Here is a 24,169-nt window from a genome sequence, read left to right as displayed (position 1 = left end):
GGGGATGGTGGAGATGGTGGAGATAGTGGGGATAGTGGAGGTGGGTCATTACACTTTTACTCATCGTTGTTTGGTAATATTCATGTCGTTACTCTATCCCTACAAGATTCGCATTCGAATCACGTGACGCTGAAAACCAAGATAGTTCACGTCGTTCACTGAAACCAAATTCATGGTCATCGATCTAATATGCTAGTTCCAAATAATATATAGCTGTAGTGTAATTATTTAGAAGATGAATGGTTGATTTGAGTGGAAAAATTCTTAATGATCATATTTACGTTCCGCAAAGATCATATTCACAAAACAGTGAGTTTGTCACATTAACTGACTTCGTATATATATATACACTTTGCAAAGTACTACCCCCATTCCATTTCATATATAAGAAATACCAGAATTGTTTATTTTTCCTTTTTTCAAGTTTATATGTGTTATGAACTAACGTGATTAACGTTACTGAGATAAATACCCATTTAGGGGGTTTATATTAATATATAAATGATAAATAATTTATAATTTTTAGATTCGTTTTATATTATCTTCAAACACATAATATTCATTTTTCATTTAGAAAAACATATTTATCCCTAATAAATATAGTTTTCCTAATCTTAAAAGACATACCGCGGTACACATAGAATTAAGACACTTTCAGAATTAAGAAAATTCAAATTTTAATCTGATATCGTTTTGACCATTTATTCTGCAGATTTTTTAAGTAAATAATATATAATGTACAAAACCAAAAAACCTATATTTGTGTACCACGTTAAAATACAATAAACAGGTTTTCTCGACAGATCTATATTCACATAAGATTAGTCTGACTCTGGTTGTATCCACACGGGTTGAGTTCAAATCAAATACATAAGTTAATTAGTAATCTAAGATAAACTAAAGTCCATTTTATTGATATCAATTATACAAACAGTCGATAACATTAAACGAAAAATATTATCAACTAACTATAGGCTAATTAGAAATTAAATATAGATGTGTATATTTTTTTATTTTTTTTATTTGAACCTTCATCCGGGTTCCGAGATTAATTAACAGAATTGGAGAAACAAATGATAGTACGATGAATTGAAGCGAGAGGAAGTCAGGTCTCAGGCTTTTGAGTAAACCAGATAGAGCAAGCAATCATGTAACATTTTATAAAACTTTAATTAGATTCGACAAATTTGGGTTTTATTTGTTGCCTTTGCTATCTTCGGACTTGACTTAACCCTCAAGGTAACCTTTGTTTTGCAAGTAACAGATGATGTTTTCAGCCATCTGACGTGGCGAAGAAGAAAAGTCGTCGCCCGTGTGTTTGAGCACGACCTGTAATTATACATACATACATATATATATTAGTAGAAGTTTACGTGTAAAATTCTTCAATTACGTCATTGAATAAACGTAACCAACCTCGCAATTCAGTGGCGCCTCGTAAGGGTCGTCGATTCCAGTAAAGCCTGAATTAAGAAAAATCAATGACTATACATGTACATCTTTTAATACTACTTTGAAATTTAAAACCACACCCATATAGACTAATGAAAAAAATATTTGAATAAGTATTACTTTGTAAATAAGAGACAGTTTTTAGTTTTTACAATGACCGTCCCATGGGAAATATTAATTTCAGCACTAAATAGTCTCAAAGTTATCACAGAACCAAAAGTCTTTAATTCAAGTACATGTGTCAATACAGGATTACGTTACGTATGACCCTTGTTGTTTTTCGGTTCTAACACCATCTCCAACCCATTTCTATAATAGAGATCTCTAAAATAGAAGAAAAAATAGAAATGGTGTTTTGATCCAATGTGTTTCTCTATAATAGAAAAATATTATATTTGCCTCTATAAATAGAGGAATGCTATTTTTTCTCACTGTCTCTATTTTTTCTTTTATTTTAGAGATTTTTATTATAGAGATGGGTTGGAGATGCTCTAAGGTCAACAAGTCAAAGTCAATGTTTTTGAAAATTAATAGATGCATGTAGTACCTTTGATTTTACCGGCACGAGCGAGTTTATACAACCCCTTTGGATCTCTTGACTCGCACACAGAAAGAGGAACGTCCATGAAAACCTAGAACAATTAAAACATTTGTTTGTCAATAATATACTATAACGTAGTGAATTTATATGAGTAAACATAACAACGGACCAGACTATAATAAGGTAATAACGTTAACGTACCTCCACGAAATCTCCTTCGGGTAACAACGACCGGCACTCATCTCTGTCTCTTCGGTAAGGGGAAATCAAACTCGCTATACAAATGACGCCAACGTCAGCAAACAGCTTTGCCACTTCACCTGAAAGTTCAAGATCATTCATCAATATTCGTCACTACTTAAACCATGATTAGTTATTTGTAAATTTTGAAAAGTAGAAAAAAAAGTGGCTATACCTATCCTTCGTATGTTTTCGGTACGATCCTCAGCTTTGAAAGTGAGATCCCGGTTAAGGCCGTGGCGTACATTGTCTCCGTCAAGCGTGTAAGTGAGTTTGCCTCTTTCAAACAGAGCTTTGCTTAGAGCACAAGCAACAGTGCTTTTCCCGGAACCGCTGAGACCAGTGATCCAAATGACACAACCCTTTTGTTGAAGAAGTTGTTGTCTGTCGCATCGGCAGATGGAACTCTCGTGCCATACGATGTTGTCTGCCTTCTTTTCTCCGTTGATTCTCTCCTCTTTCACATTCGTTTCTGACCAAAACAGAACAGAATTCGAAATGTTCAGACAAGACAGCTTAGGAACTGCTATATGAACCAAACCGAGAGAAATGAATAGAGTACCTGAAAGGGCGAGAAAATCTGCGGTGAGAGAAGCTTGAGTAGACACATTGACGGCGGAGATTGGATGAAAAGAACCAGAATTCACGACTAGTTTTGTGTTATCCGCCGCATTGGATGACGCCGGAAAATTGAGGAAGCCGTCACTTGGAGGGCGTCGCTGAGGATCGCCGCCGACACCTGGTAGAGAGCAGAAAATGGACGGTCTCGATGCTCTGATAGCTAATCCTTCCATTTAATTTGTTACGAAAAATCACAGAAATTGAAGATCATGTACAAATAAATCTGCTTACTATATAGATTAGTGTATGTATAAGAAAGCTACTCGATTATTTGAAAATATATAGTGAAAGAGAGACTTGAAGAGGAAGGAAGGAAGAAAACTGGTGAGAAGGAGTCTAAATGTCACCAACTATATAGTCCTCCACAAAAAACACATGACCATATTCCATTACAACACAAAAACCCCTCATCAAACCAACTATCCAAAATTAACTAATTACTAGAACTTGCTAATTATTTTTCTAAAAAATCATATTTAATATCTTTAGTTTAAATACACAAGACTGTCTTTTTGGTATGTTTGAATGGGTCACTGTTGGAGACCAATCTTTTGGGAAATGATTATGACTTTTATTCTCATCTACCAACCTACCAACACACATTCAGAAACCATGTGATTTTTAAAGCTATACTATTTAATTGATAAAATGCTTACATGATTTCTCCTAACTTTATTGCTAGAGTTTTGTTCTCGTTCAAATTAATCTGTTTAACTGTACAAAATATTGAAAGAAAAAAAAAATCAGATTCAACACTTTACAACTGCGGTACTTGTTTGATTGCTTGTTTTTGCATCAATTCTCCTAATATTTATTTGGGAAAAAAATATTTAACAAGTTGTTCTGACTTGTGAACAGTCAAGGCAGGCAGTTTCCATCTTTGCTAGGAGGTTTCTACATCTGGGCTGATATTTATATTGGGCCCATTATTCATAAATTATTTGTAACCCAATCTAACGCAGGCTCAGCTATTGATTTAAGATGACCAGTACCAGGCCCTGAGCCCAAGCAAGGCCCTCATAACTTTGGAGCTGCAATCTGCAAATTTTGACAAATATTTTTTTGATTGTCTCTCTTCCTTTGATTCGCTTTAACCCCATAAATAAATAAAATAAAATATTGTTGGTTTAATTAAATCGATCCTCTTTCGCACTGAGAGAGAGAGAGAGGGGAGGGCTCCTGGAGAATTATCCGATCGAATCGAATCGAACAATAGGCAGAGGAGGCAGAGAGATAAGGATTTGGACACGCCAGTTTTGTTGAGGGAGGATCAGGAAAAACGGTGATACGGAAGATAGTAGAAGGGCTGATGGGGGCGGCGGGGTCCAAACTCGAGAAAGCTCTCGGCGACCAGTTCCCGGAAGGAGAACGCTACTTCGGCTTCGAGAATTTCGGCAACACTTGCTACTGCAACAGCGTTTTGCAGGTCTCTCCCTACTCGCCTTTTCGATTCTGCGACTCCTTTTTCCTTTTGAAGATTCCTTCTGGCTTTGTTCAATTTGGCCTGATTAGTCATCGGATTCGATTCAAAGGCTTAAGCTTGAGTAACTGTGCATTGCGATTTCTCTCGTTTCTTATTAGCTCTTTCGAAAGTTTGGATTTTTTTATTAGGAACCCTTCATTAGGTAATCACATTTGTGTATCTGCTCTGTTGGTATGCTATGTTGTTATATGAATGGCTTCTCTCTACTAGAGAAAGACTTTTTTCTTGATTAACCTTGTTCTTCTTTAATCAGTTCAATAGTTTGTTTATGTGTTGAATCTCTTCCCCCTATTTTGGTTGGTGCAGGCTCTTTATTTTTGTGTTCCCTTTCGTGAACAATTGCTTGAATACTATACCAGTAATAAAAGCGTCCCTGATGCTGAAGAGAATCTTATGACTTGCCTAGCTGACTTATTCTCTCAGGTAATTTACGATATTTTGGCCTTTATCTTCCTTTTGTTAGGTTAATAATGCTAGTGTTATTGGTTCTTAACTCATGTGATCAATGCTTAATTATATATCTTGATTTCTCACTTGACATCAATAATAGAGCAAATCAAGTATTCAAACGCCGCACTAGTTAGTAGTATGCAGCTGTTACTTATCTATTAGACTGTATATTCTTTGTTTGTGTGGTGTTAACTATTGTGTCGTATCTACTCTTGTGATAGTCATTTTCTCTGAAAACGATGTGTGATCGTTGAATTTCATTCGGTAGATAAGTTCCCAGAAGAAGAAAACGGGCGTTATTGCGCCTAAGCGTTTCGTGCAGAGGTTGAAGAAACAGAATGAGCTGTTCCGTAGTTACATGCACCAGGTGCTTTTTTTGCAATTTTTAAAGGCGTTAATTTTCTTTTTTTCAAAAAGATGTGATAAGGGAAATATACATTTTATTAAACTGGCACTACTACTATTGTCATGTTAGGATGCACATGAATTCCTCAACTATTTGCTGAACGAAGTTGTTGACATACTGGAGAAAGAGGCTAAAGCTACAAAGACTGAACATAAAACTTCATCGTCTCCTGAAAAGATTGCAAACGGACCGAAAGCTCCTCTGGCTAATGGCGTGCACAAGGAGCCAGTTGTTACCTGGGTGCACAATATTTTTCAGGTCGGTTCACTTTTCCTATTAAGGTGGGTGTGACTAATTTGTGCAATTTTGGGCTAAATTTAAATTCCGAATATGTACACAGGGCATACTTACAAACGAGACAAGGTGTCTGCGGTGCGAGACTGTGACAGCAAGAGACGAAACGTTCCTAGACCTAAGCCTTGATATCGAACAGAACAGTTCCATAACTAGCTGTTTGAAAAACTTCAGCTCCACAGAGACTCTTCACTCTGAAGACAAGTTTTTCTGTGACAAATGCTGCAGGTAACAAGCTGTTTCTTCTTAGCCTCACGCCATTCTTAAGCTCTCTTTTGTTCTGGTTCTATTCTGTTGCAGCTTACAGGAAGCACAAAAGAGGATGAAGATCAAGAAGCCACCACACATCTTAGTCATCCATCTAAAACGGTTCAAGTACATGGAACAGCTAGGTCGTTACAAGAAGCTATCTTACCGAGTTGTCTTTCCTTTGGAGCTAAAACTGAGCAACACGGTGGAGCCCTATACAGACGTCGAGTACTCCCTCTTTGCAGTGGTGGTTCATGTGGGAAGCGGACCGAACCATGGTCATTACGTAAGCCTAGTGAAAAGCCATAACCATTGGCTCTTCTTTGATGATGAGAACGTGGAGATGATTGAAGAATCAGCAGTGCAAACATTCTTTGGATCGTCTCAGGAGTACTCGAGCAACACTGATCATGGTTACATCTTGTTCTATGAGAGCCTTGGACCAACCAAGTAAAGGCCGAGTAAGAGGAAAACATCGGAAAGGACTTTGTTTGTTCCTCAACTATTAGTAATGGTATATGTTTGGGACTTAAAAGTCAACAGTTCCTTTGACAGTTACTCTTTTTGTTTGACTTTGTCTATTATGTCTCTTTCTCCCAAAGATATTTTGGTGAGTTTTTAAATTGGAAATGTTTTATTTAAACTGAAACCTGTAAACTTTGAAAGGCCATGTACAGTTTACTGGCAAATAATCCAGGAATAATAATATACATTATGTTGAATTTACTTGAGTTACATATTATGTTTTCCAGTTATATATGAATGTTGTTTAGGTTTCAGATGAAATGTGTGAAAATAATATATATATATATAAAATGTTGGTCGTGTAGTTGTTGGTGTGATTGGATCTAAAGTCTGTTTACAGCCCGTTATGAGATTGATTGGGTTGAAAATGAAAGTAGGCCCCGCGATAGAAAAGCTTTGTCGTGAGAGTAAAAGTTAAAAACAAAAATACAAACAAATAAATAATCCCTAGAAAAATAGAGACATAAACTCAAGAGAGATAGAGAGCTCACTCACGGGAGAAGATGAGAAAAGAAGTGTGCATGCAAATAGCATCACCCGTGAGCGATGTCCTTTTCGTTATGTTTCTCTACAAACATTAATATTTTCACATTGCGATTTTTCCAGACTTTTGAAAGATTCAAAGAGTTATAAGAACTCATTCAAAATCATTGCATATATTAATTTAACAAAATAAAGAAAACCTTATATATTTCTATGTTTAACTACTTAAGACTAAATTTAAAAATGCTAGCAATGGGGCATGGGAATTGAATGCATATGATTTTAATTTACATTTCAGCAAAAGAAAAACAAAAGAAGAAATGCATAAATGGAGATGGGGTGAGATTTGACATGGTAGGTTAATGTCTCTCAGTTTCTTGAATACCATTGAACATATTGTTTCCCAAAACTGTATAAAATGATTACAAAAAAAAAAAAGGTAGATGTCATGGACAGCTCATAAATAGTAGAATATAAATCATGAATGTATACTACCACTAGTAGGAGGTAGGAGCATTCTTTTATCACACAAGGTACAAGAATAAGCAGACATGCATTGACTTGTCAGAGTAAATAAATATATGGCATTATGTTGTTGATCCCATTAAATATACACCATGGTACTACTTAGTAGTAGTATATAAATAAAAATGGCAATAATAATACAAATAAATGAAATCACTAATCAAGTTTAGTTAAATAATAATAATAATAATAATATTTGCCCATGAACGAAAGGGGGTAGTTTGGGTAATTAATAAAGGGGAAGGAGGATTAGGAATGGTAAGTTTGTTGTGTCTTTGTTGAAGTCGCAATCAGATGAAATGAAATGAAATGAAAAGAAAAGAAAAGGGGCATTCACAGGCGAATCACGCCCCGGGCCATGTGAGCAGGAGTAGGAGTAGAGCGTTGCTCTGAACTTTCAGGAAGCTTCTTTACATGCATTGTTTCTGAATTTACTCTTGTCTTGAAAACCGCTTCCCCGATACTCTCTGCGATGGCCTCCACTGGCGAAGGGGTTAGTTAATATTACCTCTTTTTAGAAATCGAATCTTCGATTAAGAACAATGAGAGTCATCATGTCATGGCTCTTCAGATTCGATTCGTTTTGGTTTCTCATTGATTCTTTCAATCTTCGTGCATTTGTTGTGGCTGTTAGAGGAAGCAGCAATTCGCAAGTGCTGCAGATGGGAACGCACCTCTCAAGTATCCAAGCTTCAAGTCTCCTCCTAAGCCTAGCCTCACCGATACCGTCATAGGTAAAAAAAAAAAAAAAAGCTTAAAGGATTACATCTTCTTTAGATTGCAAAAAAAAAAAGTATAGTAATGAGTGAAATGACCTTTCTCCTTTTTTTTTTTTTTTTGTGTGCGATGCAGATGTGTCTCCTGAGGAGGAGGAAGAAACTGCTTTCCCTTTGAGAGAAGACCGTCCACTAGTGAGCTCATATTTTCATTGTGTGTGTTATATGATAAAAAGTGTTTGCTTAAGTCATTCATTTTGTATTAGGTCCAAGACGTGTGTACTATCTCCGTCTTACCTGACGAAGGCAATACTGTCCCGCCGCAATGTACCTCCTCTCAGTTTACTCTCTTGAGCTTCGTCAAGGCTCTGCTTCCTTCTAAAAACCAGATGTTCATCGACGCGCAACTCAACTGTCAGAAGACTCAGAACCGGATCAATGTTCTTCTGGGAGGCACTGATTCCTACCAGTATTGCGTCGTGGACATTAACGTCGAGAAAGGGAACGGTGGTGAGGCCCATGACGGAGGAGTCGTTGGAAATGTCAAGTCCGAGAGTGTAGTAAGTTTTATACTATCTTGCTTGGTCCATATGGAAAGATGATATCGAAAGGCCTTACTCTTAATGTCTTTTTATACAGCATATGCAGAAGGTATTGCAGAGACAAGCAAGCATGACCACTGGTAAAGATCAAAAAATGTTTCCAGTAAAGTTGCTTAGTTTTTAGATTTTGTCTAATCTTGAGACTATTCTGTTGCAGATAAAGCTATCTCAGAGAGATGCCATGATGCACCAGCCAACAGGTGGAGAAGATACAAGCGTGCCGCTTCATTTGATTCTAGGAAAATCGTCATCCTGTTCTCCATCTTGTAAGCATACCAACTCTACCGCGTGTAATTAATCAATATATTGATATGAATTCACTGTGATTTGCAGATCAAGTGTGGGAACGTTGATATTGATCTACTTGACACTGAGAGTGAGGCAAAGCGGAGACAACAGCTTCAATCATATGTAGCCAAAACTGTGGAACAGCTCTTTTGTCCTCCTTTCTTCTTCTTCTTCTTAGCTGTCTCTGTTTTGAATCTCTTGTAAGAAAAACTGGTCTTCTGTTGCAAGTTTCCATAATGTTGATAAAGACTTACTCTGTGAAGAACACTTGCAAAAGAGTCTAATAGCTAATTGAACAAAGTAGTAAAATGAAAATAATTCTTCTAAATACGCTAAAAGATGGGCCTAGTAATTACTTAGTGGGCTTACTAGTGTTGTTTATTTCCTATATATATTTTAAAAACTTTACAAAATTCATCTTCCTATCATCATCATCACCTTTTTGATTAAACACATTTCTTTCTTACAAACAAACGACGAGGAAACGTTTCAGTCGTTGCCAGATGATTTGGCTGTGAGCTGCCTGGCTCTCGTCTCGAGATCTGACCACGCTGCTCTGTTTCTCGTCTCCAAGAGGATTGGCACTCTGGTGGCATCGCCTGAGCTATACAAAGGCTCGATCTCTCTTAGGTCGTACCGAGGAGTTCCTCTACGTGTGCCTAAATCAACCCCAAGCTGGTTTATACTCCGCCGTGAAAAGATCCAAACAGCCACCACCACCCTCATCCCCATACCTTCTTTCCCCTCTCAGCCCCAAACTTTCTCCTCTTTCGTGGCGTTGGATTGGGGGATTTATGTAATCGGCGGGTTCAAAAACACCGATGTTCGCACGCCCGATGTATTGCTACTGGACTGTCGTAATAACACGTGGCGTGAACTCCCTCCCATGGCTGTTGGTCGTGCTGCAGCGGCCGCTGGAGTCGTGGGCGAGGAGGTTGTTTCCTCCAACTGGGCAGAGGTGTTCGACCCGAAGACGAACACTTGGGAGACGTTAGCGCCCATGCAGGATCGGAACGAAGGTGATAACGTTATCCGCGACACGCTGGTGATGGATGAGAAGCTTCACGCCGTGGAGTTCTGGAGCGGAGGATGCTCGCTCCAGTACTCGCCGCGTGAAGGTGAATGGGGGAGAAAGAAGAGAAGTATTGAGTGGTAAAGAATTTGTTGTACGGTTGCGATGAGGTTGGGAATGTGTTTTGGCGCGAGTCGGAGGAATTGGAGTGGAAGAAAGTGAAGGGTCTACAGAGGGTTTTCTCTGGGTCCTCTCGGTTCAGGAAGCGTCTCAGTGTCAGGGGGCTGAGCAGTTTTGGTGCGAACATCGTTGTCTTTTGGGTTAGCCGCAGAGGAGATGTTTGGTGTGCGGAAATTTCGTTGAAGAGACGCGAGGAAGAAGGTGAGATATGGGGAGCGATTGAGTGGTCGGATGCGATCACCGCGCTTAATCATAACATATTCACTCCTGTTCCTCGGCTACTATCAACCTCTAAAAGAACTGTGGTGTTTGCTTCGTGTTGCATCAATCGCATTCTAATAGTTTGTAATATTTATAATAATAATGTATGAATGATTAATGAGTAAAAATCACACTGCCATCATCATACCGTTCATTACCCTTAATTTGTTTCCATAATAGTTTATTTGCCAAAGTCTGTCTGATAAACTTTGAGAGCTTATATGATTCACGATCAACCTTGTCTCTTTTTAAGACAGAAACTTCAAGCAAGCAACAGAAACACAAACCCCAGATAGTAATTTGGTCATAAACCATAGCAAAAAAAGACCTTACTTGCCACCAAATTTCATATTGCTCCACGGAAACTTCGCCCCCGCCGCAGAAGCAGCAGCTCTCGCCGGCGAAGTCGACCTTTCACCGCCGCCGCGACGACCTTTACCATTACCATTGGTATTGATCTACCTGACACTAAGAGTGAGGCAAAGCGGAGACAACAGCTTCAATCATATGTAGTCAAAACTGTAACACTGGCCTCCTTTCTTCTTCTTCTTTGTCTCTGTTTTGAATCTCTTTCTACCAAAACTCGTCTTCTGTTCCTAGCTTCATAATGTTGATAAGAGTCAACACACTCTCTCTCTCTGTGAATAACACTTGCGAGTGCATCAATTGCATACGTTTCCCAACCTTTTGTTTACCTTGTTTTAGGATGTTTTTAGTTTACTCCTAAATTTAAAACGAACCACTAAACTAGTAGGGAGCTTTTGAAAAGATCAGAGAAGACACCAATGGCTAACAGAACTGAAATGTTGACCTTTTTTACATTCTAACATAAAACTCAATTGCACAAAGTCATAATACACAAAGATTAGTAGTTCTCTTGCTGATTGCAATTGAAGAATTTATTTGCCAAAAGTCACAAAAAACTATGAGAGCTTATAAGATTCAGATTCACGATCAAGCTCGTCTCTTATTAAGACAGAAACTTCACGAAAAGAAACAGAAACAAAATCCATATTCCGACAGCTAAAAAAGAAACACAAACCCCAAGGTAATAAACCTTAACTGAGGACTAACGAAAAAACCCTTACTTGCCGCCAAATCTCATGCTGCTCCATGGAAACTTAGCCCCCGCAGCAGCAGAAGCAACACCTTTCGCCGGCGAAGCAGACCTTTCACCGCCGCCGCGACGACCTTTACCATTACCATAACCACCGATCTCCCTCTTCTCCTTCTGATCAAGCCAGTGACTCTTCTTATCATCCTCCTCCTCCACAAAGCTAGATCCTTTCACTTTACTCTTCCTATCTTCCTCGATAAACTTCACCGGGAACAGATCCCTGGAAATCGACAAAGGGTTTTTGAGCGTGACGTAAGCCTTCTTGTAGTCCGCCTTCGCTATCAGCAACCCGCCGCGCTTCTTCTTCTTCCCGTCCATGTTTAAAGTGTTCACCTTCTCGACCTCGAACCCGTATAGAGACTCGAGGACTCGCTTGATCTCGATCTTGGTCGCGGATGGGATCGTTTTCAGAGCGAACTCGTGAATGTTCGTCAGCTTCGTGGGCATCAGAAGCTTGATCGGAAGGTTCGCGAAATGAACCACTCGTCTTCCCAATCGACTCCCCATTTTGAGAATCGAAGTTTCTTCCTTCTCGGAGAGTGTTAAAATGAAGAGAGAGGGTTTTCGCTGCTTCTCTAAAATCCTCTTTACATATAAATTAATGGGCCGATAAAGGTTAACGGGCCGAGTGAAATCTTAATGGGTAAACAAACTTTCAGAATTTTTGATGTTAAGCAAGTGGAGGTAGAGTTGGAGCATCATTATCGCGGGTTATTAGGGTGGAGGCTTTTAACAGAATATAAAAATTCGTTTCTTAACTTTTAACTAAAAAAACTAAGAACTGGCTCTTCTTATATTCCGATAAGAACTCCACCCTAAGAACTCCCAATAATCATGCTCTAACTGCTAGCTCTCAGCAATACAGTATGTGCAGGTGGTCATGAATAATGATCATGCTGAATATTTTGAAATGATTTTTCTTATAAAGGGAGGTCCTCTTTTGTATTGTAAACGGTGTAGTAATGTTAATGTTGTATTCTTATCTTGTAGTAATTAGCTACAATCACAGCTCGGCTACTTAACTTCTATAACACGAAGTCTATTGTTTTGGATGAATGGTTTTTTACTACAATATCAAGAACTGAAAGATGTGTTGTCTCTCCTTTTCAAAAAAATATTCAAAATTGAGTTTTATGTTTGATAATTTCAGTATCATTACAACAATCAAAAGATTTCAGAGTTACGAATGAGTGTGTATTTGGGATGTGATTAAACCACTTATAAGATAAAGAAAACTGCACTTGTTACTTCCATTTAATAATATTCGCCAGGAGGATCATGACCACCTGCAAATAGTCTCGGTTTTCCTGCTGAGAGATAGAACCTCATCATACTTTGAGCCATACACAAATCCCCATAACTGCAAATATCAATGGTGGTTCAGTAAAAAGGCTGAAACAAAAAGAAAGAAAACTGAAATTTAAAGCAGGGTTAAAGTAAACTTACCTCCACTTCCTTAACATCAAAGTCCTGAGAGTTTGCAAGACAAGAGTTCCCGTATGTCTCTGAGCAAGCACTTGATCCGTGTAGCCTATTATTACAACACAATGAATTGAAAGGAGCATTGGTTTTTGTTCTTTGTTGCAATATGATTTTTTTTTTTTTTGATATAATTGCAATATGATTTCTAAGAGTTTTGATAGGAAAAAAAAATCTTACAGCTCACTGTCTAGATAGAGAGCAAACCGTCCACCACCGCCGAGAGCTAGGAAGTCCTTTGAGCATAACGTGTAAAACCGATTTGCACCTGCTCAAAGTGCAAAAACCATTATTTAAAAAGTGTATAAGAAAGAAAAAAAAAAAGACTCCAACAAGCTCTATGTTGCTAGGTAATAACAATACCTGTGGGATGGTATACTGTGGGTTGTCCAGACTTATCAGTGAAAACAAATGTATTGTTGGTTCCCTGACACAAAAAAAAAAAGAATGTCAATTACTACTAAATTTAAAAGAAAGAAAGAAAGTTCTGATAAAGATTTTGGATCTATGGAACCAAACCTGATACTTATAATCAGTTGGAATCAAAGGTGCCTCGACAAGACCACCAAATACCGAACCCTTTTTGTCTCCGACAACCTAAAACAACGTTGGTTTGCCATAGATCTCTCCATAAAAAAGGTATGGAACCAAACATTTTTGAGTTTTAGTTTACCAGTAAACTGAGACCAGGCCAGAGTTGGCTTTTCCTGTATAGCGTTGACAGTGATATACCGTGCCTCCATGTACTGATAATAAAAACAAATGATCACACACACATCACAGCGATAGAACTAGAAAATCAAACTATGGATGTGTGTGTTCTCTCACCTGTAGAGCAATACCCATTTCCTGCCCTGAACAAGAGCAGGAAGTGAAGTATAAAGGGAACGTCTCGACTGCTCTTTTAACAGTAAAGAGGGATCTGAAATTTCAGGTAGAGTAACTGCTTGTACTACTATTGTTGGTTCCTCTTTATTCTGCATGGGCTTCTTCTCCAGGCCAGCATCATATTCATTTTCTTCTTCACCATCATCAGGATTCACAACAGAAGTTCCCTTTCGCTCCTTGGGAAACTTAACAGCGTGAAAAAAGTTCTTCAAATGGTGTTTATACCAAGACAAGAAGAAGCTCTCCTTCTCCTTAGGCTTCTCTTCAGTTACACAATCTAGTTGATTTCTCTTTGACTCATCCTAGTTTTTAAAGTAAATTGACCAAAAAAAAAGAGTGAATCAGGAAAATAGAAAGGAGCTCACACAAAACTAGAAACACTCCCACTGTTCTCAAAGAAACTAAGCAATTATTTCACAATCAAAGCCAAAAGAAACTCATTAACAGTAATCGAGCCTCAAGAAGGAAGATGGACCAAGAACCTGGACTGAGTCAACACAACAACAAGACAAAAAGAAAGAGAAAAAAGAGATGAAAACTTTGGGGACCTGAAGAGGAGGAGGAGGAGCAGATCTTTGGACGGAGTGCACTGCTTTGCTTCTCATATATATGTGTTTACTCATGATCTGATGAGCCTCCTTTTAAACTTTAATTCTATTTTTAAGGAGTGGGAACAAGATTTAAAATTTTCAGATTCTTTCCAAAGGAAGGATCCTCCTCCCTGTTGACAAAATATGTACACCACTATAAAATGAGTCACTTCTCTTTCTTAAAAAGAAGAAGATCACCACTCTTGCCTCATTATTTTTCTCTCTTGAATATCTTATCCAAATTCAATATTCCCTCTCAAAATGTTTTTCTGAGACAAGCTTTAACTAAATAAGAAAAAATTATTCGGTAGACATTGTTGGGGTGAGGTTAGAGTGAAGGTGACGAACACAAGTAGACCTCACGCTTCATGCTGTTCTGTTTTTTATATCATAGTATTTGACTTTTAACATTTCTGTTATATAATCGTTTTAGAGTTATAAATTCTAGTTATCAGAATTAACAAAAGACTTCATGGCCCAATGGATAAGGCGCTGGTCTACGAAACCAGAGATTCTGGGTTCGATCCCCAGTGAAGTCGATTCTTATTGTTTTTTTTTTTTTCATTTTTTGGTATCGACTATTAAGTAACCATACTCATTTTTTCCTATTAAGGAAAGCAAAAGATGCAGACACAAGCGTCTATTAAAGATCAGGTTATATAGAGAATAAGTTAACAAACTCCAAACAGAGACAACACCAAACGGTTAAAGTCGAAGACAACAAATCCATACAAAGATTAAGCTCAAAGCGTTTTCGACACCATCTAAGAAAACTAGATTCTAAAGAGAACATTAAACGTTGAGAAGCTTTGATTTTATTACCAAACTGCCACAGAGTTTTTTAGACCAAAGAGATGCTGCTCTCACCGCCTGGAGGCTTCCTCACACCTCCAAAGTAGTCTCGGGACTCTGACTTCCCGTCTGCAAATATATTGTTCCCGCTCATCTCCCTGAGCTTAGCTGAGCTCAGCTGCTTGTCTCCAGTCCCAGGAGACTCATCTCCTTTGAAAATACCATTGCCCGTGAGCTCCTGAAACTTCTGGTCATGTATCTTCTTCGACGTCTTCACTTCAGGCTCTTCACTAAACAGTATGTTGCTCTGTCCTCCCGCAGGCTGTATGAAAAAAAAAATTATGAAATACATCTTCAGCCAAGAAGATACGTCGATAGATTACTTACATTGGAAACTTTAACAGAGGTGCGAAGGTTCCTTGGAGCAGGCTCTCCCATGTCTCTGTTACCTCGTCTAGCTTCTTGCTGAGCAGCGGCCAAGGATCGAGGAGGCTGGATCTCAGTTGGAGGTCCGAAGATGTTGTGACCGCTTATCTCTTCGATCTTAGCGCTCGATATCTGCTTCTTGCTCTTTAGGTCCGCCTCGGTTAGCAAGTTTCCGCTCAGCTCTCTCTGCTTTGCAACCTCGGTTAAAGTGGTTGGTTTCTTCGGGGAGACATTACCGTCGGCGCTGAAAGATATCTGACTCACTCCGTTCAGAGTTTGCTGCAAAAAAAAAAAAAAAACTCACAGTTACATTACATGAAACAAATCTTTTCCTTTCTTTCATAAATCTGTTGAGAAAGATAATGATAAAAAGTGAAGTGTTACTTGATAGTAACGAAGTCCTGTAGTAGAATCGGATTCAGAGACGCCTTTGGGCTCATTAGTAAAGATGCCACTGCCAGTCATCTCTTTTAACTTGTAACCTGAGCAGTTCTTCCTATAAGGAATAAAAAGTATGAAACCATCAAAAACAAAATAGGTAAGAAATGAAGCAACTAGGTGTGGAAAGATTTTTTACTTTCTTAATTTAAACACATTCAAAGATCTCTTCATTAGATTAAGTGAGATAAAACAATGTCGCTATTACAGATCACTTTCTAACCTGACCTGAGCAGTTCTTCCTATAAAGATCAGTTAAAGAAACCAACTTTTTAAACATTTGGAAACCATCAAAAACAAAATAGGTAAGAAATCAAGCAACTAGGTGTGGAAAGATTTTTTAATTTCTAACATTTTACCCAAAAAAAAAAGATTTTTACTTAAATTAAAAAACATTCAAAGATCTACTTCTTTAGATAATGGAATAAGCAATGTCACTATTACAGAACAGTAGTTTAACATGTAATGGTGGGGTTTGAATGAACTGACTTCAAACAAAGAAACCATTTTTTAAAAGAAAAAAAAAAAAGGCAATCACTTTCAAGACTTGAGAAGCAAGATCAAGCTTTTAAAAGCTCTGTTTTTCATTTCTAAACACAAGTATCAAAATCAGGGGTTCAAAACAAACAAATCCAGGTAGTAGATCTGCATTAGAGAAGAGATTAAGTGGATGTTTTACAGCTTATTGAGGGACTGAGCCTCCTCGTCTGTGATCTGACCGCCGCCGAGAACCTTGCTGATTCCATCTGACGGCTGAAAATGAACAAAGAACAATAATAAACTCTCAGCTTTTTTTTTAAATGGAAAGAACATTTCAAGGAAAAGAAATGCAACCTGGTGAGAACGAGCGGCGGAAGAGGATGAGTGATCAGGAGGAGGAGTTTCCGACCAGGAAAGCAGATCGGCGGTGGAGGTGTGAGGGTTTCTCACTGGCGTGCTTCTCTCCATCTTTCTTTCTTACTGTTTTTTTTTTTTAAAAGCTTTTTTCTTCCGATCTGAGCTTTTGAGCTATGTCTTTTATCTCTTTTAAATAACTCTAACCAACATTTTCGTAATTTTCGTTTAATATTAAAAAAATTCACATAATTAAACACACAAATTCCTAACCATTACAAATTTGAAATTTCATAATTTTCGTTGAATATTAATATTATTCCAAACACAAGATTCCAGTCAGACAGAACGTGAATGAGATGAGAGTGCTTTACAACAAATGGGCCTTGAATGTAAAGCTGAAACAAAATGTTGTGGGCATTTCGTTGAAGAGTCTTAAAAAGCGTCATTCACTAGACCAAGAAGAAGATTATTTTGTGAGCCTGTCCTTAATGTCTATATATGCCAAAACAAGATGAAAACTTGTATAGCATTTTTGGTTTGATTTAGTCTGAAATTATGGATTTTTGAATTTACATAAGACAATTAAAATTTTGAGTGTACTTAGAATTGATCTCATGTGGTGTTTACTTTGTTTTCAACTAAATTATTGTTCTGTCTTTATCAGTGTTTTTTAAACCGGACCGGCTAGCGAACCAGAATTTTTTTGGGTCATGGATCATTGTGGTTCGACCGGGTCTGTGCCGGGTTCGATCGGGTTTACTTAGATTAAAATAAATTTAAAGTATATTATATAAAATATAAATAATATGCATATTCTTAAAAATAGATCTTATCAAATAAAATGTTTAAATAGTCATAATGTGTAGAAAAACTTAAAACTAACAATTAAAATCTAAAATCAATATGAAAAGCAAATTTAAACTTTATTAGCAAATCTTATCACTCTAAATCTTCATCACCTTGTTAAAAAAATTTATATACACATTAGGTAAAAGTTATATATTGAAATACAAATGTCACAAACGTAAATGTTTCAATTATTTAAATCTTCAAAACAAGTGATTATGAAATAAAATTAAAACAAAGTGAGAAGTAGACAAAAAAAAATATCTTGACGTGAATACTAAACTTTGTGAATCTTATAATTTATGAGTTGTAGAGACGGAAAAAGAAAAAGACGAGAGACGATACTTTATTAATCTTTAATAAATCTTATTTTTACTTTAAAAAGAAGAAAAATTAATTGTTTCATTAACAAAATTTTGGCTTATATACGAACCGGAGTTTGGCCGGTTCATTGGGTCGCCGGTTCCCGGGTTTTTTACGGTTCTATAGGGTTTTTTAACTGGTTCAATTATAGTTGAGTTTTAACATTAATCCAACCCGGATTATTTTTGGTTCATGGTTCAACCCGATCCGACCGTCGGTTTGGTCCGGGTTTAAAAACATTGGTCTTTATAGATAACATAAAGTAGTGTTATTACACTTTTGTATTAACACCGTAATTAAAACCGTAATACATGGGCTTGAAATGAATGGCCCAGACAGACAACACGTTTGTGGACAAAGGGGCCTTTTCCTCTAGCCACCGACACAAGTCACACTACAGCATCCAGTTCTGTCGGCAGCTCCTAAATGACTGCAGTGCCCCTTCTCACGGAAGTCGTCGACTCTACGATTCTGTGGACCCCACGTTAACTAATTTTGACTTCCAATGTTAAATCTAGAGAAAAAGAACATTTATTAATTTTTCCTGCAACATTTTACAAGTTTAGTGAAAACTTTAAAAACAATATTTTACGAGTATGAAATTTTATTCCACATTTATCGATTGATTTATAAATACAATTGAAGAAAATATCTTCATCATCCACTAGTAACGTGTTCTTCTATTGCATTTTCAGCGAAATTTTGCCGATATTATCGAAATGTAATATAAGAACAAAGAGAAAAAAAAAAAAAAAAAAAGAAATATAAAATGCAAAATTTCAATTTTTCTTGCCTTCCTCACCGCCATCTTCCAAGTACTCTTTCTTCCTCCTCTCCGCACTAGACAACAAACAAATCAGAAGAAAACACGTGGCGTAGACACCGTGCACCTTCCAGTTCGTCTTCGGAGGCTGACGAAGCACCACCCTATGAAACACCGCCACGTAATAATGCAGACCCACCGCAAAGCCCACGAACGTCTGAGCCAGGCCCAAAACTCTAAGGCCCAAACCACAATCAGTCGAGAAGACGAGGACGAGGTACATGAGGAGAAGCAAGAGGTAGAAGACGTAGCCCAAGGTCTGCATGATCTGCAAGCAAACGTAGGTCGAGCTGGAGGTGGCGTAGAGGAACTTGAGAGGCTCGACGCCGGTGGCGAGCGAGGAGAGGCAGAGGATGGAGAAGTAGATGGAGAGGTAGATTTGGATGAAGATGAGGAGTTTCTGGAGGGAGAAGTAGGCTTTGAAACGGTTGAAGACGAGGGAGACTAGGAGGAGAGGGACGAGGATGAAGACGAAGGAGACGACGGAGGCGATGGTCGGTGAGTACTTGTTGCCGAAGTAGGGTTTGAAGTTCTTGGTGATCTCTTTGTTGGCTTTGTTGATGTAGCTTTTCGATGTGGTTGAGATTCTCTCTAGGTCTGGGATTAGTGATCTTTGAAATCTGGTTGGGAGGTCTCTGAACTCGCTGACGAAGTCTTCGTCTTCCTCGTCGTCTAGCCAGAAGGGTTTGATTGCTTTCTCTGCTGGTTTGGGCTTGGTCGCTGGTTTTGAGGTTGGTTGTGCTTTCTTTTTCTCTGGAGGAGGAGAGAGTTTGGAGCTTTGAGGTTTTGTGGTGGTTTTGTTTTTTGATGAGGTTGATTTGGACAGATCTGCTGGTTTCTTGGTCGAGGAAGTAGAATTTGAGGGTTTGAGCTTCTTGAGGTCTGATCCGGCCTTGGTCGTGTTGGAAGATGATTTGGTTGAGTTGAGTTTGGAAGAGGTAGTCTTGGCGAGTTTAGTCTGGTTCTTGGCCGATGAAGAGATCGGTTTAATGACCTTGGTTTGGTTCTTTTTTGTACCGGATGTTGATGATGGTGATGTAACAGAATCTGTAAGCTTCTTCTTCTTGCGAGGAGGAGGATTGGTTTCCTCAACATCATCGCTAATTTCTAGATCTTTTACCAACAGTCTTCTCACTCGAAAATGTAGATCTAAGGATTGTGTTTGTTGTAGCTCATCATCAACAGAAGTTTCTGATGAGGCAAAAGTAGCAAAGAAAGAAGAGCAAGAAAAGAGGAGGAGCAACAAGAGTACCTTTCTAAAACACAAGTACTTGAGTGGAGCCATTATTTCTCTTTGCGAAGAGAGATCACAAGCTTGTCAATATATAGAAAAAAAGAGGGGAGAGACAGAGAGAGAAGCATTAGTGACAGTGTGCTTATGTGTATATATATATGAGTGTTTGCGTGTGAACCAAAGAGAGAAGATGGAGACCAGAGAATTTACTAGTTCGGTCGTTTTTTGATATTATTCAATTCAGTGTACGTTACTACTTGTTTTTAACCTCACCGTCATTTTGCAGATTTTCTGCTCTACTTGTCTCGTTCTTTATATGATTCCTAACTTGTCTTTTGTATGTATGTGATTGTTCGTATTGGGTAACTAGTAAAAATATATATTCATTGTACGTGGGGGAGTAAAAACAATTTTAATCATTTGAGAGATCTAAATATTACAACAGTCGCTTTCTTTAGTATCTATTGTAGAAGCTTTTTGAGTGTGTACTGTACATACAAAAATCATATACTTTTTTACATAAAAACAAAAGGAATTTAATCGTAACTACTCCCACAACTCCTAACTGATACTGGATTAAATGGTGATCATATCCTCTTATCTTTCCAAAATTAAAATTATTATACTTTTAGGTTGGTTTGTAGTTTAGCATCGGGTCTTATTTTGTATGCGCTCATTTGTTAAAAATAAATTATAATTACAAAACCTAACAAGGCAAAAATGTTTTTGTTTCTTTGATTACATCAAATAAAAATAATGTATACTACATGAGCTAATCATAAAAACAAACATGAAAAGGAAATAAAGAAGAAGGATAAGAATTGAATGCGAAAGTGAGAAAGTTGAGATCAGTCACATGGACGACCAAGAACGACACCTTTTGATATGTTCCTTCTTTCTCAACGCGCTTTCATTTGGCTTTTGCTCATGTGCTTAACAAATTAAAATAAAAAAAACTTTGTATCCTCATGCATACTTTTATTGATAACTTGCAAATTGCACATTCATAATAATTGACCGACTGATTCCAAGCTTGTAAACGATAGAGTACTTCTTCAGTATTTTTTTTTTCTATTAATTGTAAAAATTTAACGTGAGTGTAAATATAGTCACATGGCACCTACATATTCCTGAGTTTGATTTCATTTTTAATTTGACTTTGAGAAATGTGTCTATAATGAAATCGCTTGCTTGTTTTCAACTCACAGATACTACAAGTAGTCGAGTTTATGGATGTTCACAAAATCAAATACGATGGTGTTTAAAACACTTAATTCTCTAAACAATTATGACAAACAAACACGCTTGAAAAAAAGAATCAAACAAGTCGTTGTCTTTTTGTTTGGACACCTAACACTAACTCGCAAATTTGTCCCAACTCCCAAAGTCAACAATCAAAGACTTTTTGACTCCATTTACGCTTTTGACTAGTGCGCAGATAGTCGGTAACAAGTGAACGTCGTGAAAAGATAAAAGTATAGTACCTGATGATAACAGTAGATATAAAACTATGAAACGAAGGTAACCGCTAACTGCTAGGTAAAGTAAGTTTTATAGAATAAGATAATTTTTAGTTAAAAAAGTGATTCGCTGACCAACGTCTTTGATCTAGAATATTGTACAGTATCTACTAAAAACCCAGGAACACATCCCAAAATGTGAATGTGGACTTTGGACTCTCGCACACTGTATTTAATGTAATCTGTATTTCTATAATGCGAATAGATATTTATTTATGAACCATATCCTATATGGTCTGACATCCAGACACTTAACTGTTCATATGCTTGACATTAATGTTTTGGCCGCTAAATTCGCTGGATCCTATGTAAAAATAGTGGCACATAGCCAAAAGCATCTACCTATACACGCGTTAATATAATCCTAACTTTTCTATCTATATTCCATACTACCAACTTTACTTTTGAATGTATATATTTTATACTGCATAAGAGAGAGAAAAACTTGTGAGTTGTAGATTAGTTTTGTTGAAAGTAGGCGTAGGCAGAAAAAAAAAACAACAATCGAAGAAACGAACCGTACCTGAAACCAGAACCGAACCGAAATCTTCATATACCCAAATGGTTCTTGTATTTCTAAATCCTAAATAGCCGAATCGAATCGAAACCGATTAACTAAGTGTATATATTAGTTATATATACATATAATATAACTAAGTATATATATTTATAATTTAAAAATCTTTGAAACAATTAAATTATTATAAACTATCCAAACTATCTCTAATGTATCTCGAAATATTCAGATATTTTTATCTAAAATATCTAAAGTTATCCAAAATATTCGAGATTTTATCTGAATTATCTTAATTATTTGATATTTTACACAAAATATCTAATATTTACTTTGAACTACCCGAACTACCCAAAAAAACCGAACCCGAACCAAATGAGAACTGATTTTTTCGGGTATTTTTCTGTTCCTAGTTTTATTATTCGAATCGAACCCGAAACTATCCGAACCGAATCCGAACTGAAAATAGGTCAAGTAGTAAATTGATTCTTTAACCCCTTATCTAAACTACTGGATACTAAAAATATCTGAACCGAACCAAACCGATACGTGAAAGCCCAAACCTAGCTGAAAGTCGTTTTATAGATCGCTTGCTCAAACGAGTGAGGTGGACCATGTGCTAAGCATGTGCCCACGGGTTTTCATAAACCCGACCCGAATCCAACCCCTCCTCCCCTCATTTCACCGCCGCTTCCAGCCGCTTCCAATCCCGGCACCGCACAACCAATCGAAGCGGCGGCATTCGAATCATGCCCCCCAGATTTCACATCCCTCTCCGATCAACCACCGCCCGAACGATTCAATTCCCTCGACGAACTCACACACGACCTCGGCTCCCTCCACGAGCTCTCAACCCGCGGGTGAGTGAAGGAAACAAGAATCTTGTGGGGAGGAACAAGGCTTTGGTTCATGTTGTGGCCAAGGACTACGCAGCTGCTGTGAGAGAGTATGAGGAATGTATAGAGAGAGATAGCTCGGACGTTGTCGCGGTCAACAACAAGGCTCTTTGTTTGATGTACTTGAGGGATCTGTCTGATGCGATCAAGGTGATGGAGAGTGCGTTGGAGAGAGTGCCGACCGCGGCTTTGAATGAGAGCTTGGTGGTGAACTTGTGTAGTATGTATGAGTTGGCTTATGTTAACCACACCGATGCCAAGCGGACTTTGAATACTTGGATTACACGCGTTGCTCCCGATGACTTTGATTCCTCTTGTACCAGGATGTGAGGTACTGTATGAGTTGGCTTATGTTATTCCGTCATGTTCTCAAGCGGCCCTATGCATATTCCTGATACATGTGAATCACCTACATTGAGAAGTAGTAACTAGTAAGCGATCTAGTTAGGTGATCAGGATGAAAAATTGCGTGAGACATTCTCTTGCATGCTTCGCCATACCCATCTTGCTTATAAAGAGTTCGCTACAATTGTTGTTCAACACTAACAAAGAGAGTTTGTCATTTCAAAATTTTCAATCAATATATGATTTTAAGCAAAGAGAATTTGTCCATTATCCTCAAATGTAGTTTTCTTGTTAGGTATTCAGAAATGAAGACCCCTTGTCTGTTGGGTCCCTCCTAGATGGAGAGAACCAAGTGGGCATGAGACATAATAATAATTCTCATGACCTTTTGCACTGTAGACTCACAATAATAGAGTTTAGAGAGAGAGACAAAAGAGAGAAAGAAGAGAGAGAAGGAGAAAACTCGTAAGGTGATTTCAAGACTGGATTTGGAGGGTCAAACGGATCCTGATCGGGCTGATATTTTGTGGGAAGCTTCTTCAGTCAGTGGGTTAGAGGTTCACCGAAGGGATTTGGATTTCAACGGTTGGATCTTCTGTTGTCTGGGTTTTCTTGAAGCTGGTCGCCATAGTTCTTCAGCAGAGCAGTCTTGGGTGTTTGGTAAATCCAACGGTGAGATCTTCTCTTATTGAGCTGAAATTTGGCAGAGGTATTGTCGACTTGTTTATCTTGG

At 37.8% G+C, this 24,169-nt stretch overlaps 8 protein-coding genes, 1 non-coding gene and 1 pseudogene across 10 annotated transcripts; 5 read left to right on the top strand and 5 right to left on the bottom strand.

Moving 5' to 3' along the window:
* Positions 1-1,061: 1,061 nt before the first annotated feature.
* Positions 1,062-3,231, bottom strand: LOC106302805 (adenylyl-sulfate kinase 2, chloroplastic-like). Its single transcript, XM_013739234.1, has 6 exons — positions 2,796-3,231; positions 2,409-2,705; positions 2,195-2,313; positions 2,000-2,084; positions 1,417-1,463; positions 1,062-1,329 (listed from the first exon to the last, which is right to left on the bottom strand). The coding sequence occupies exons 1-6, from the start codon at positions 3,025-3,027 to the stop codon at positions 1,228-1,230; spliced, it is 882 nt and encodes a 293-aa protein (XP_013594688.1). The 5' UTR covers positions 3,028-3,231; the 3' UTR covers positions 1,062-1,227.
* A 749-nt stretch (positions 3,232-3,980) lies between these two features.
* Positions 3,981-6,462, top strand: LOC106302799 (ubiquitin carboxyl-terminal hydrolase 3). The gene is made up of 6 exons (XM_013739228.1): positions 3,981-4,280; positions 4,644-4,760; positions 5,056-5,154; positions 5,263-5,451; positions 5,534-5,715; positions 5,788-6,462. The coding sequence occupies exons 1-6, from the start codon at positions 4,164-4,166 to the stop codon at positions 6,188-6,190; spliced, it is 1,107 nt and encodes a 368-aa protein (XP_013594682.1). The 5' UTR covers positions 3,981-4,163; the 3' UTR covers positions 6,191-6,462.
* Positions 6,463-7,554: 1,092 nt separating this feature from the next.
* On the top strand, positions 7,555-9,137 carry LOC106317435. The gene is made up of 7 exons (XM_013755282.1): positions 7,555-7,762; positions 7,904-8,003; positions 8,122-8,180; positions 8,252-8,545; positions 8,625-8,667; positions 8,745-8,853; positions 8,921-9,137. Exons 1-7 carry the CDS (start codon positions 7,742-7,744, stop codon positions 9,000-9,002), a joined length of 708 nt encoding a protein of 235 aa, XP_013610736.1. The 5' UTR covers positions 7,555-7,741; the 3' UTR covers positions 9,003-9,137.
* Positions 9,138-9,293: 156 nt separating this feature from the next.
* On the top strand, positions 9,294-10,477 carry LOC106328507 (annotated as a pseudogene).
* A 706-nt stretch (positions 10,478-11,183) lies between these two features.
* On the bottom strand, positions 11,184-11,999 carry LOC106342293 (50S ribosomal protein L23). The gene has a single exon (XM_013781176.1). The coding sequence runs from the start codon at positions 11,950-11,952 to the stop codon at positions 11,413-11,415; it is 540 nt and encodes a 179-aa protein (XP_013636630.1). The 5' UTR covers positions 11,953-11,999; the 3' UTR covers positions 11,184-11,412.
* Positions 12,000-12,645: 646 nt separating this feature from the next.
* Positions 12,646-14,533, bottom strand: LOC106299646 (TLD domain-containing protein 2). The gene is made up of 8 exons (XM_013735707.1): positions 14,295-14,533; positions 13,753-14,114; positions 13,598-13,670; positions 13,444-13,521; positions 13,288-13,351; positions 13,105-13,192; positions 12,892-12,976; positions 12,646-12,805 (listed from the first exon to the last, which is right to left on the bottom strand). Exons 1-8 carry the CDS (start codon positions 14,433-14,435, stop codon positions 12,722-12,724), a joined length of 975 nt encoding a protein of 324 aa, XP_013591161.1. The 5' UTR covers positions 14,436-14,533; the 3' UTR covers positions 12,646-12,721.
* A 335-nt stretch (positions 14,534-14,868) lies between these two features.
* Positions 14,869-14,941, top strand: TRNAR-ACG. Its single transcript has one exon. It is a non-coding gene; the product is annotated as a tRNA-Arg (tRNA).
* Positions 14,942-15,024: 83 nt separating this feature from the next.
* LOC106324847 lies at positions 15,025-17,105 on the bottom strand. Its single transcript, XM_013762839.1, has 5 exons — positions 16,893-17,105; positions 16,738-16,811; positions 16,005-16,116; positions 15,582-15,899; positions 15,025-15,516 (listed from the first exon to the last, which is right to left on the bottom strand). Exons 1-5 carry the CDS (start codon positions 17,004-17,006, stop codon positions 15,244-15,246), a joined length of 891 nt encoding a protein of 296 aa, XP_013618293.1. The 5' UTR covers positions 17,007-17,105; the 3' UTR covers positions 15,025-15,243.
* Positions 17,106-18,777: 1,672 nt separating this feature from the next.
* Positions 18,778-20,303, bottom strand: LOC106315844. Its single transcript, XM_013753675.1, has one exon. The coding sequence runs from the start codon at positions 20,210-20,212 to the stop codon at positions 18,884-18,886; it is 1,329 nt and encodes a 442-aa protein (XP_013609129.1). The 5' UTR covers positions 20,213-20,303; the 3' UTR covers positions 18,778-18,883.
* A 2,395-nt stretch (positions 20,304-22,698) lies between these two features.
* LOC106296329 (trafficking protein particle complex subunit 12) lies at positions 22,699-23,681 on the top strand. Of its 2 annotated transcripts, XM_013732446.1 has the most exons (2): positions 22,699-22,966; positions 23,003-23,660. In XM_013732446.1, the coding sequence occupies exons 1-2, from the start codon at positions 22,945-22,947 to the stop codon at positions 23,419-23,421; spliced, it is 441 nt and encodes a 146-aa protein (XP_013587900.1). In that variant the 5' UTR covers positions 22,699-22,944; the 3' UTR covers positions 23,422-23,660. The 2 variants fall into 2 exon arrangements, with proteins under 2 accessions (XP_013587900.1, XP_013587891.1); XM_013732437.1 differs by having other exon boundaries at positions 22,699-23,681.
* The last annotated feature ends 488 nt before the right edge of the window (positions 23,682-24,169 follow it).

Source organism: Brassica oleracea, chromosome C1, assembly GCF_000695525.1.
Source record: "Brassica oleracea var. oleracea cultivar TO1000 chromosome C1, BOL, whole genome shotgun sequence".
Taxonomy (NCBI): Eukaryota; Viridiplantae; Streptophyta; class Magnoliopsida; order Brassicales; family Brassicaceae; genus Brassica; species Brassica oleracea.
Note: the sequence above shows the minus strand (reverse complement) of the source record. Positions and strands in the feature narration are given on the sequence as shown.

Excerpts from the sequence above, each read along its gene's own strand:
- LOC106302805 (XM_013739234.1), bottom strand. The coding sequence starts at position 3,027 with ATGGAAGGATTAGCTATCAGAGCATCGAGACCGTCCATTTTCTGCTCT. Across the intron at positions 2,706-2,795 it reads AGATTTTCTCGCCCTTTCAG|AAACGAATGTGAAAGAGGAG; the intron begins GTACTCTATTCA and ends TGTTTTGGTCAG. Across the intron at positions 1,330-1,416 it reads AGGCGCCACTGAATTGCGAG|GTCGTGCTCAAACACACGGG; the intron begins GTTGGTTACGTT and ends GTATAATTACAG.
- LOC106302799 (XM_013739228.1), top strand. The coding sequence starts at position 4,164 with ATGGGGGCGGCGGGGTCCAAACTCGAGAAAGCTCTCGGCGACCAGTTC. Across the intron at positions 4,281-4,643 it reads ACTGCAACAGCGTTTTGCAG|GCTCTTTATTTTTGTGTTCC; the intron begins GTCTCTCCCTAC and ends TGGTTGGTGCAG. Across the intron at positions 5,716-5,787 it reads TTCTGTGACAAATGCTGCAG|CTTACAGGAAGCACAAAAGA; the intron begins GTAACAAGCTGT and ends ATTCTGTTGCAG.
- LOC106317435 (XM_013755282.1), top strand. The coding sequence starts at position 7,742 with ATGGCCTCCACTGGCGAAGGG. Across the intron at positions 8,004-8,121 it reads CCTCACCGATACCGTCATAG|ATGTGTCTCCTGAGGAGGAG; the intron begins GTAAAAAAAAAA and ends TGTGCGATGCAG. Across the intron at positions 8,546-8,624 it reads ATGTCAAGTCCGAGAGTGTA|CATATGCAGAAGGTATTGCA; the intron begins GTAAGTTTTATA and ends CTTTTTATACAG.
- LOC106342293 (XM_013781176.1), bottom strand. The coding sequence starts at position 11,952 with ATGGGGAGTCGATTGGGAAGACGAGTGGTTCATTTCGCGAACCTTCCG.
- LOC106299646 (XM_013735707.1), bottom strand. The coding sequence starts at position 14,435 with ATGAGTAAACACATATATATGAGAAGCAAAGCAGTGCACTCCGTCCAA. Across the intron at positions 13,352-13,443 it reads CAACTGATTATAAGTATCAG|GGAACCAACAATACATTTGT; the intron begins GTTTGGTTCCAT and ends TTTTTGTGTCAG. Across the intron at positions 12,977-13,104 it reads CTCTATCTAGACAGTGAGCT|GCTACACGGATCAAGTGCTT; the intron begins GTAAGATTTTTT and ends TTGTAATAATAG.
- LOC106324847 (XM_013762839.1), bottom strand. The coding sequence starts at position 17,006 with ATGGAGAGAAGCACGCCAGTGAGAAACCCTCACACCTCCACCGCCGAT. Across the intron at positions 15,900-16,004 it reads CAGGACTTCGTTACTATCAA|CAAACTCTGAACGGAGTGAG; the intron begins GTAACACTTCAC and ends TTTTTTTTGCAG. Across the intron at positions 15,517-15,581 it reads CCTCTGTTAAAGTTTCCAAT|CCTGCGGGAGGACAGAGCAA; the intron begins GTAAGTAATCTA and ends TTTTTCATACAG.
- LOC106315844 (XM_013753675.1), bottom strand. The coding sequence starts at position 20,212 with ATGGCTCCACTCAAGTACTTGTGTTTTAGAAAGGTACTCTTGTTGCTC.
- LOC106296329 (XM_013732437.1), top strand. The coding sequence starts at position 22,945 with ATGCCCCCCAGATTTCACATCCCTCTCCGATCAACCACCGCCCGAACG.